The sequence below is a fragment of the Malania oleifera genome, chromosome 4, assembly GCF_029873635.1.
Source record: "Malania oleifera isolate guangnan ecotype guangnan chromosome 4, ASM2987363v1, whole genome shotgun sequence".
Lineage (NCBI taxonomy): Eukaryota > Viridiplantae > Streptophyta > Magnoliopsida > Santalales > Ximeniaceae > Malania > Malania oleifera.
Genome location: NC_080420.1, coordinates 81,900,561 through 81,912,543, shown reverse-complemented (window position 1 = coordinate 81,912,543; position 11,983 = coordinate 81,900,561). Strand labels below are relative to the sequence as shown.

Genomic DNA, 11,983 nt, shown 5'->3' with positions numbered 1-11,983 from the left:
TAGTAGAAATGTGCATTAACACATGGCTATCAATGTTTGTCGGCTTTGTCATCTGATGATTGAACTATTTCTAGATGATTAGGTGATTTTTTTTCGCACAAAGAATGCATGATCGTATATGATAAGTGATTCATAATGATATTAATTATGTACCTTACTTGGGCGACTTCCCTTTTAATCGCTAAGACAATGTCTCGTAAGTAATTTGTATAATTTTTAGGAGGTATATAAAAATTAAACAAGTAAAAAGAAAGTAAGTACTATCTTCTATTTTTTTATTTTTTATTATATAGGAACTATAGTCACCAATGAGCCTTTCGAATCTCCTAATGTGGTATCAAACTTACGGTTCAGCATCTTTCGCCTTTAGGTCTTGCTGATTGTTCGGCCAACCAAATTTCCGATACATATCTCCGCTACTATACACGGTCCGCTGACTAATGTGAGGCATCAGTTATACGAGGAAGAGAAGCAACCACAGAAACGCTCTACTCCATATTCGCAAAGCAAAGTTTCTATTGCCTGTCTTCTCCGTCGATCGGTCCGGAGACCATCTACACACCAATGGCTTCTTCATGGTCTTCATACGAGAAGTATGAAATCAGGAAGAGAGACCCCAACCCCAGATCCTCCGTCCTCTTGGTGATTGACATGCAGAACTACTTCTCCTCCATAGCGAAGCCCTTACTCCCGGCCATCACCAAAACCATCGACCTCTGCCACCGCGCCTCCATCCCCGTAATCTTCACGCGCCACCGCCACAAGTCACCCGCCGACTACGCCATGCTCGGCGAGTGGCGGAACAACGATCTCGTCCTCGACGGAACCAAAGACGCCGAACTGATGCCGGAGATGTCTGCGCTCAAGGCCCCCGGCGACACCGTGATCGAGAAGAATACGTACAGCGCCTTCCAGGGCACGCGCCTTGCGGGGGAGCTGGCGGCGCGTGGGGTGAGCGAGGTCATCGTGACCGGGGTGATGACGAATCTCTGCTGTGAGACGACGGCGAGAGATGCCTTTGTGAAGGGTTTTCGGGTTTTCTTCTCGACGGACTCGACGGCGACGTCGGCGGCGGATTTGCACGACGCCACCCTTAAGAACTTGGCTTATGGGTTTGCTTATTTGGTCGACTGCGAGAGGCTTCAAAAGGGTTTATTTGGGAATTAGGTTTATGGTTAACCTGGAAAATTTCAGTATGTTACTGTTTGTGCGTAAGATTATATGAGTTTGAGGTTTGATTATGTGAAATTAGTAATCGGACTGCTTGTAAGGTTTCCCATTTCCCTAAAATGGGGCTTTGGTTGGGTTTCAAATCTTGTAATTGTTCTGCGTGATAAAAGTAGATGATAGTTCATATTTGGATTTTCTGAATTTTGAGCTGTGAGATGAAGTGTGATTCTCATTGTTATAAATTGTAATGGAGTGTGAAGTAGTCATTAGCCGCCACATTCTTCCTATTTTGGTAGGCATAGTTTGGTTTGCTTCTGATTTATTGCTTAAAGCTTCATTAGTCATGAGTCAGAAATAAACTATGAGCCCATGTGGTATGGATGGTTGCGGTTTTCTTTTTTTCTTTTTTTGTTATAATAAAAAAATAGATTATAAAAATAGGGTTGTTTTTGTATTTAGATTTTTGTTTTTGTTGCTAATTTTTTATTATTTGCCAAAAAATTGAAAAATCAGGTTTTATAATTTTCAGTTGTTTTGACAACATGTTGTTATCCATAAATAACTTTTTGGAATTAAATTATTCATTTTATATATTTTTAAATTTAAATTAAAATTAAAAGATCATTTAATTTAAATATAATTAAAATAAAAATGTACATAAATTTAAAAGTAATAGTAATAAATTCAATTATAAAATACTTTTATTATTTTTAATTGTTATATCCAATGAAATTTTTATTGTGAAGTAAATTTTAAAAATAGAACAATTAAGTAAAATAATCATAATAAATTTTATGTTTATTATAGTACTATTTTAATATGTATTATGTGTAATTTTATTATTTTAATCATATTTTTATAATGTTTTGATTCAAAGTTGAAAATGAGTAATTTTTTAACTAAGTTTTTAACTTGTATTAGTTTTATAAATATTAACAAAATAAGTTGTTGATATCTTCATTTATTTTACTTTTTAAAAAATTAAATAAAGCGGCAACTTCCTTTTAAATAAAATAGATAATTAAGATAAGAATGGTTATGTCACTGACTTTGGTTTATACAAGTCACCAAATGTTGGCAATCAAAATGGATCTCTAAACCGAACGTCAACAAGTCACAACTTATATATATATATCCATTCATGCTCAATCTTTTAGCATCTCTCTATTTATGCTCATCCATTTATTCTCCCTTTACTTCATTCTTAATACATGAATATCTACTTTTTATGCTCAATCTACAAGCATCAATCCACTCATGGGCACCAATTTGTACTCACCTATATTTTGTTGGTCCAAGTGGCCACCCAAAAGGGAGTGAATTGAGTTTAATAAAATTAAAATGCTTGATAAAAAAATTCAATCAAATAAAAGAAGCTAAGAAAATTACATAAAATTAAAGCAATTTAAAAAAGAAGACGAGAGAGATACAAACATTTTTTATAGTGGTCTGGCTATCCTCGCCTACATATGCTCTCTCAAGGTCAACCACCTTGAGGTTCCACTAATTTCCCCTATTTTAATAGAGACCAAGGAAACCAATTCACACCATTTGTTTTCTATGGCGACAAGGCAACCAAAACAACCCTTATTTTTCGGAGAGTAAGGAACTAATCATAAGAAAGCTTTACAATAGAAAATTCCTCACAATGAAGGATATACAAACTTAAGCTTACGAAAGAAACTTTCAAAGAACAATCAAAATAAGGCTGAACAGTTTTCTAAACTTCCTTTCAAAGATGTGCAATTTAGATCAAAAAGAGAGATTGAGAGAATTGAAAGTAAGAGCACTTGGATATTTAGTATAAATTTGTTCTCTAATGTTCTCTAGACTTTGAAAGACATATATATAGAGATTTGATAAGACTAGTCATTTCTTACCTATTACAGCATTTTTGTTGACCCAAGTGACAACCCAAGAAGGGGGTGACTTGGGTTTAATAAAAAATTAAGTGCTTGATACTAAAATTAAATCAAATAATACAAACTAAGAAAATTACACAAAACTAAAGCAATTTAAAAAAGAGGGAAAAGAAGAAGAAGATGCAAACACTTTTTATAGTGTTCTAGCTATTTTATCGCCCCATTTTTTTCACCTCTAATACCATAATTGTATAACCCAAAAATACATACATGAAGTAGAATCATAAATATCAAGCAAGAATACAGTATACTAGAGTTCTAGTGCTATCTTATATACACATAGGTCGCTCTCCCCAAAATGCTATCATAATCCCAGGTGTACAGATACATCTCCATAAACAAAAATAATTCTCTCCCATACTTACTTTCAACACTCTCTCTCAATGCCCTGCTCTGGAGCGCTAGACTCAATCCTCTCGAGGTCTTGAAACGTTAGAATAAATATTGGAGTGAGACACCTCTTAGTAAGACAAAAAATGTTATCATCAGTGTGTGGCGACGTGAGTTTAAAATATCATAAAATACATTTATTTAGTCAATAATTCAATATGAGAAAAATGTCTAAATCTGAATTCACACACACACACACACACACACACACATATATATAGATCCCATCAAGAATCACCCTTGTAGGGTCTCACTAGCTAACGTCATGCTTCCCCATATGATAGGGTTGTGCGACCCGAAGGCTGGACTTAACCGAGGCTGGCCACCACCAGTTTAAGTCAAACTTCCATATATGTCTGTAGTACAATTGGCCTACCACAATTGGTCCGGACCCAAGGCGGTCAACAACTCTTCGTAGACGCAATCAACTGTCATCACCTACACTACAATCCCAGGTCAGTGTGGTTGAACTCACTCCTTTAATACTGTAGCTACTATGCCGTGCTCTTCACATCAATCGTCCACTAGGGTTCTTAATTCATTTATATATTGTCATTTACACAGTGTTATATAATATCAATATAACGAACTCTTAATATCCTGCCAACGTTATATTAGTATATATATAACGATGAATATAACGAACTCCTCATATCCTGCCAATGTTATATTCAACCAACAATATAACGAGCTCCTCATATCCTGCCAAAGTTATATTGTGGTTTCCACAATATTCACAGAATCGGTCAATATAACAAACTCCTCATACCATGCCAATATAACGACCCGAACCCGTCAAGTGGGACTCAAAGGTTACATGTTTCATTCACCTGTTTCTGATACCATAAACTATAATCATGTAGCAGAAATAAATAAACAATATCTATATAAATACCAGAGTATATCTAAAAATCTCAAAAACAACAGCTTCCATTTGATTATATTACATCCCAGTTTTTAAAACATAGGTTATACATAAACCATACTTAGTTATACATAAACCGTTCTTACAATCACCCCAAAATTTACAAAAAATACTACCCTGCACGGAGCTCTAAGCTCGATCACTTGATGGACTTGAAAATATAATCATTTTCTAGGGTGAGACACATCTCAGTAAAGAAGAATAAATCATAATAGTATGTGGCAAAGATTTTAATAAATACAAAATATAATCATTTGCTATTCAACATCAGTAAAGGATACATAAACAGATTACACTCACACATACATAATTATTTTTAGTGATAGTTCCCAAAAATAGGGAATATTACCCGTCCATACAAGTAACTTCCCTCTGCTCTAATATCAATACCAGGGCACTCACCTTACTTAGTAAGCCCTCGGGTTATGTATATAGGAAAAGCCCCGAGAATAGGGAAGATTATCCGCCCATTCAAGTAGCTTCCCTCTGCTCTGGTACCAGACTGAAAATTACCAGGGTACTCGCCTTTCTCAGCAAGCCCTCGAGTGGAGAGTTTCATTTTTCCATAAATATATATGCAATAAAATTCACATACCATATATCCTATCAGAACACATTCCACGTCAATTATCCATACAGAAAAATGCAGTCTACAAAGGACTCACATCCACATAGGAAATACTGTCCACACAGGACTCACATCCACACAAGATTCTGCACAAGTTCTTCCCCTCCAATCATCACTACCATACTTCCACAATGACCTATCCATAGTATATCAGTAGAACAACCTCCTCAAGCCTGCCAATGTTTTACCCCAATATATAATGACAATATAACGAACTCCTTAGGTCTGCTAACGTTATATCGTGATTACATCTAGGCAATATAGCAAACTCCTCAAGCCTGCCAACGTTATATTGTGATACACACGGATAACCACACAAAATGACCCATTCACACACATCAAATTATTCACCACACAGTAATAACAAGTAGCTAGTATTGGCAACCAATCTATGCTAAAAAATAAATTGTATTAACAACTAGCCAATATTCACAAGCAGTCTGTTTTTATCATTGATCAGCATTCACAACAGTCAATATTTGTAACTAGTTAAATTATAAAAGTTAAAAACATTTTTGGGTTATTTTTATGAAAACTCCTAAATTTGAATGATTTGGTTTCTTTGGGAAATAAATCATAAAATCTAACTTGAAAGCGCTCATTTTACCTTTTAGAAAAGAGAATTTTTAATCTATTTAAAAGGCATATCATGAATGATTCGTTAAAAAGTTAAATGTTCTAAGAAGGATGCTTTGGTTTCTTTGGCAAGAAAACCATAAAATTTGATTTGAAAAGAGTGTATTTTTTTAGAGGAGAAACACAAATCAACCTTGACATTTTATTTAAAAAGTTGGAGAATATCCAAATCAGCATTATGGATGTATAACTCCAAATATATTTTGAAAATTTTGTGAAAACATGAAAGTTTTTTATAAAAAATTTGTATGAAATCATTTCTCAATGAAAATTTGGCTTTATATATATATAGAAACCATAAAACCTCTAATAAAATAACACTCAAATCACAACAAATGTACTCTACTAAATTTAGAGACTCAAAAGCACTTGAAATTTTAAAGAAAATCAAGAAAAAGTACAAAAAAATTGCACTCTTGAGATTTGGTGATCGACCCCTTGTAGGGGTTGGTCGATTGCTTAATAGTTAATGACTATTTTTTAAAATGATAAGGGGGAAGTCAACCACCTCAAGGGCCGGTTGACTACATGCAAACATATTTCAATACAACATGCAAATTTCGATCTTCAAACATGCTTTTTCCTATGCAATCAAGATAAAAACATGTCCATCTATTTCTAACATGCATTGTTGACATAAATTAACATAGAAACTATGAAGCATTGGACATAAACATGCAAGGAAACATCAATATGCTTCAACATATAAAAAATTCACAAAAGTAGAAATAAAGTGGAGGGTAAGATGCTGACATTATAAAATAATAGTCCTCTATATATCAAGTAGAGGGCACTCTCACTTCAATTCGTACTCTAAATACCCCAAAACAAAGGAAGAGATATGTGGTTTCCTCTTATTTTCTTCTTTCAATAGAAGTCCCCTTTTGGCCTCACAGAAATCTTCAGAAACCTCACCTTGCCTCCACTTGATGTACTTCAATCTCTTTTCTAAGAGGTCCTTTTCTATACCTATAGTGACCCGAAAAATAATAGTATTTAAATAATAAGAGAGAGAGAGAGAAAGAAATAGATACAGAAACAGAAGGAGGCCGTTGATTTCGTCGACGACATTGCATTTTGAGGGAAATAAAAATTTCAGAAATTTCCAGGACTTCGTCGACGAACACAGGGTTTCGTCAACGAAGGTATAAAGGATTTTGTCGATGAACACAAGGTTTCGTTAATGAGAAAATACCGAGAGATCGTTTGGGCTACTCTGAATTTCGTCAACGAATATAGGGTCTCATCGACGAATTTTATGAAGGGCTCGTCGACGAGGTGACGTGTCTCGTCGATGAACCTGACCCTATAAATAGAGGAAACCTGGGATTTTTATCACTTTCACCGTTCCTCTCTCACTCCTCTCTCTCTCTCTCTCTCTCTCTCTCTCTCTCTCTCTCTCTCTCTCTCTCTCTCTCTCTCTCTCTCTCTCTGTTTCCCTCTCCCTTCTCTCTTCGATTCTGGCCCCACCAGTCGCCGGATCGACGATCCGAAGGTACCACGATGCTCCTAGCAGAGTTCTTTGCAAATCTGTCAGAGCAGATCGTCGGGAAAACAGAGTTGAAATTCATCCCAAATTTAGGGTAAGACCTTTTAGTCCCTTTTTGGCCTTATGGTAGTTATAGAAAATAATGTAGGCGAAGAAATACTGATATTATGTTCTGACATATATTGTTTTCAGGGTGTTTGGTAGGAAGCCCTGCGGGAGTTAGACTAGTATTCCATAGGGGCTTTCCAGTAGTTAGGTAAGGGAAATATGTTATGCTAGGTATTTCTTAAAATACTATACAACTTATTTAATTATGAAAATTATGTATTTATGTATGGTGTGGCTTGTGAATATGAATATGGTACAGGTATATGTTTTACGAATGCTAATTTCATGATTTTACGAATATCAGTATTATGGTTATGCGAATTTCAGTACCATGATTTTATGGATTTTAGTACCATGATTATACAGATCTCAGTACCATGATTACACGAATATCAATATTATAATTATGCAGTTTCAGTGTTATGATTATTCAGTTTTCAGTATTACGACATATGAATTACAGTACAGTTATACAGCATCATGATTATTACGAATACTTCAGAATCATGGTAAATCAGATAGATATGTATAGAAAAGTATTATATGATATCAGACCCTATTGGACTTGCAGCTATAGAGCACAGTATCGTTGCTACAGATATTATGTTACTTTATGAGTGCAACCACCTATTCAGATAATACGTGGTAAAGTCGACCACCTAGACCCTTGAAGAGGTTAGGCTCCCTATCTAGATATAGCTTGAGGTGGGCAGGTCGATTTACGGAGTTCAGTGATTTATTCATAGTTGGTCAGTCAGGGTAAATCTAGTCTACGGGCCACACAACCTTGTCATGAGGGGGCATGTCATGACACAGATAGTCATAGGAAACAGTTTCAGTACTATTACATACGTACGGATTTACAGAAACAAGGACTCTACTTATGTACACTAGAAGTATTTTGAATTATAACCTATAATACTGCTATGTTAAGTAACATGGAAAGGGGTGGTGTATTTTATTATTTACACTGTACTTTTGCATTCAATTATTCATGTTTATATGAAAACAAATTTTATGATATATAGTAGCTCATTTGCCACACACTAGTAATAACATATTTCTTCTTACTGAGCGTTGACTCATCCCAATGTTGAAACATTTTTCAAGTGATCCAGGTAGGCGAGCAGATCAGGCTCGAAAATAGAGGAGCGTCTGTAGTGCCTTGTCAACAAAGTGAGTATTAAGCAGGTCGTTACAATACCTCCCATGGAAGGGAGGGAAATTCAAAAATAACCACCAACAACTACCAACCATCAACTATCAATGTCTTTACTTGACATGTGGTATCAATGGAACAAGTGGCATGCCCAAATTCCCCTAACCAATCATAAGAAGATAACTCAAAAGTTCAAAAATTTATAGCGCTTGTTGACAGCTTCAAAGAGTCAGTCTACCACCCATGGGTGATGCCAAATAGCATATATGGAGGGAAGGTTAGTCAACCGCCCAATAGTGGCTAGTCGACCACCTAGTGGAAATTTTACTTTGCTTCTTTATTTTCTTTGAAATTTTATATGCTTATTTGAGTTATGATTTTGTTTGGTTAAAAAGTGGCTATTGATAGTTTTTGCGAGAATCACAAATCAAACATCCAAGTATGTTAGTGAATATTCAAACAATGAAACATCAATACATAAAGATATATATTTTTTTAAAGTACCTTGCAATGAGATGGAGTCAAACAAAAAAACTCTAGAATACCATGCCTTCGACGCACAAAGGAACCTTAAAACATAAGCTCCTCCCAAGATTATATTTAAACTTAAGCTCCATCTTGCTCCATTTTTCCCTCCTCCTTGTTCTCATAAAGATTAATGTGAGCTCTCTTCCTCCTCTTGTGCCTTCCAATAATCAATACGAATTTCCCCCTTCCATAGTTCCATGTCTCCCATAACCTTTTATTTATGATAAGAGGGCTAGGGTTTTGCTAAATATTTTCTTTAGTTCTAAGAGTGCCTTTGAGAGAGAATGGAATTTGCTTCCTTGTTCTTGAGAGTGTTTGGAAGCAAACCAAAACTTATTCTAAATTAGAGATCTTTAAATACACTAAGAAACACCTAATTATATTTGCAAAATTGGTCTCTAACCCGTGAAGCATGGGACAAAAGTCCAAAATTGATACAAGAGAAATTTGGATCTCTCATAAGCATGAGTTAACCAATTTTTTGAGAAAAAAATTAAATTAAAAGACATCTAGTGAAAATGTGCATTAACACATGGCCATCAATGTTTGTCTGCTTTATCATCTAATGATTTCACTATTTCTAGATGATTGGGTAATTTTTTTTCGCACAATGAATGTGTGATTGTATATGACAAGTGATTCATAATGATATTAATTATATATCTTACTTAGGTGGCTTCCCTTTCAATCACTAAGGCAATATCTCGCAAGTAATTTGTATAATTTTTAGGAGGTATATAAAAATTTAACAAGTAAAAAGAAAGTTAGTACTACCTTCTATCTCTTTTATATTATTATTATATAGCTTCTATCTCTTTTATATTATTATTATATAGAAACTCCTGTATCCTTCAAACCTTTGGTACCATACCAAATCTATGCATCAGCACCCTTCAAGCCTTGCTTATCTTTCCGCTGACTAATGCGAGGCATCAGTTATATGAGGAAGCGAAGCATCCAGAGAAACGCTCTACTTCATATTCGCAAAGCAAAGTTTCTATTGCCTGTCTTCTCCATCGATCGATCCGGAGACCATCTACACACCAATGGCTTCTTCATGTTCTTCATACGAGAAGTATGAGATCAGGAAGAGAGACCCCAACCCCAGATCCTCCGTCCTCTTAGTGATTGACATGCAGAACTACTTCTCCTCCATGGCGAAGCCCTTACTCCCAGCCATCACCAAAACCATCGACCTCTGCCACCGCGCCTCCATCCCCGTAATCTTCACGCGCCACAGCCACAAGTCACCCGCCGACTACGCCATGCTCGGCGAGTGGTGGAACAACGATCTCATCCTCGACGGAACCAAAGACGCCGAGCTGATGCCGGAGATTTCTGCGCTCAAGGCCCCCGGCGACACCGTGATCGAGAAGAACACGTACAGCGCGTTCCAGGGCACGCGCCTGGCGGAGGAGCTGGCGGCGCGTGGGGCGAGCGAGGTCATTGTGACCGGGGTGATGACGAATCTCTGCTGTGAGACGACGGCGAGAGATGCCTTTGTGAAGGGTTTTCGGGTTTTCTTCTCGACGGACTCGACGGCGACGTCGGCGGCGGATTTGCACGACGCCACCCTTAAGAACTTGGCTTATGGGTTTGCTTATTTGGTCGACTGCGAGAGGCTTCAAAAGGGTTTATTTGGGAATTAGGTTTATCGTTAACCTGGAAACTTTGTACCTCTGTTCGGTATGTTACTGTTTGTGCGTAAGATTATATGAGTTTGAGATTTGATTATGTGAAATTAGTGTTGAAATGTTGCTTTAATCGGACTGCTTGTAAGGTTTCCCATTTCCCTAAAATGGGGCTATGGTTGGGTTTCAAATCTTGTAATCGTTCTGCGTGATAAAAGTATATAGTTCATATTTGGATTTTCTGATTTTTGAGCTGTGAGATGAAGTTGGATTCTTATTGTTATAAATTGTAATGGAGTGTGAAGCGGTCATTTGTGCAGAGCTGCCACATTCTTCCTCTGCCGTGGAACATTTTATTTTGGTATGCATAGTTTGGTTTGCTTCTGATTTATTGCTTAAAGTTTCATTAGTCATGAGTCCAAAATAAACTATGAGCCCATGTGGTTTGGTTGAGGTTTTCTAATTTTTTTTTTTTTTTTTACAATAAAAAAATAGATTATAAAAATAGGGTTGTTTTTGTATTTAGATTTTTCGGAAGCTCCCATTCCAGAGACTGGTCCATTCTAGAGACTGGTCCGATCTTCGGTTCCAGAGCAGCGTTGTCTCAGCCCTCCAGGAGGCCGCCGAGGCCTATCTCGTTGGAGTCTTCAAAGACACCAATCTCTATGCAATCCACGCCAAGTAGGTCACCATCATGCCTAAGGATATCCAACTTGCACGTAGAATCCGAGGAGAGAGGGCTCTGGCATCACGGTGAAGAGAAGGAACCTTCACCTTCTTTAAATCAATACCCACAACAGCCCCACCATTTTTTTAATGGCCCTAAGCTCTGACAAGCTACCTGAAGCCAGGCTCCAGGGGCACAACCGAGGTGCTAAGACTTGATTAATTTTATTATCGTGCTTCAATTTTTGCTATTGTCCTTGCATCATGCTGACACTTGATTAATTTTATTACTGTGCTTCAATTTTTGCTATTGTCCTTGAATCCTTTTTGTCTACATGACCAACATGTGTAGGATATAGATAGCTCTCTTTTACTGTCGTGAAGCACCAGTTTTCATATCTCATATTCCGTTAAATTGTTATTTGCTCTACATCGATCATTATTATCCATTTTTTTATGGCGTCTTTAACTAATGTTGCTCGCTCTATTGAGATTGTTCTGAATAGCTCCAACTACAATGCATGGGCCCAACAAATGTCATTTTTTTTTTATTAGTCGGAGATTATGGCGTTTTGTCATGGGAACAAAACAAAAACCCACAAAAACTGACACGGAATCAATAGAAGAGTTTGATGAGGCTCTTGATGAATGGGAAAGTACTCACTGTAAGATCCTTTTCTGATTTATTAATGTAATAACCCGAAGAATTTTCAGCATCTTGTTGACGAACA

At 36.5% G+C, this 11,983-nt stretch overlaps 2 protein-coding genes across 2 annotated transcripts; both read left to right on the top strand.

The window, feature by feature from the left end:
* Positions 1-400: 400 nt before the first annotated feature.
* On the top strand, positions 401-1,446 carry LOC131153444 (nicotinamidase 3-like). The gene has a single exon (XM_058105744.1). It carries the CDS (start codon positions 565-567, stop codon positions 1,165-1,167), a length of 603 nt encoding a protein of 200 aa, XP_057961727.1. The 5' UTR covers positions 401-564; the 3' UTR covers positions 1,168-1,446.
* Positions 1,447-9,779: 8,333 nt separating this feature from the next.
* Positions 9,780-10,831, top strand: LOC131153443 (nicotinamidase 2-like). The gene has a single exon (XM_058105743.1). It carries the CDS (start codon positions 10,002-10,004, stop codon positions 10,602-10,604), a length of 603 nt encoding a protein of 200 aa, XP_057961726.1. The 5' UTR covers positions 9,780-10,001; the 3' UTR covers positions 10,605-10,831.
* The last annotated feature ends 1,152 nt before the right edge of the window (positions 10,832-11,983 follow it).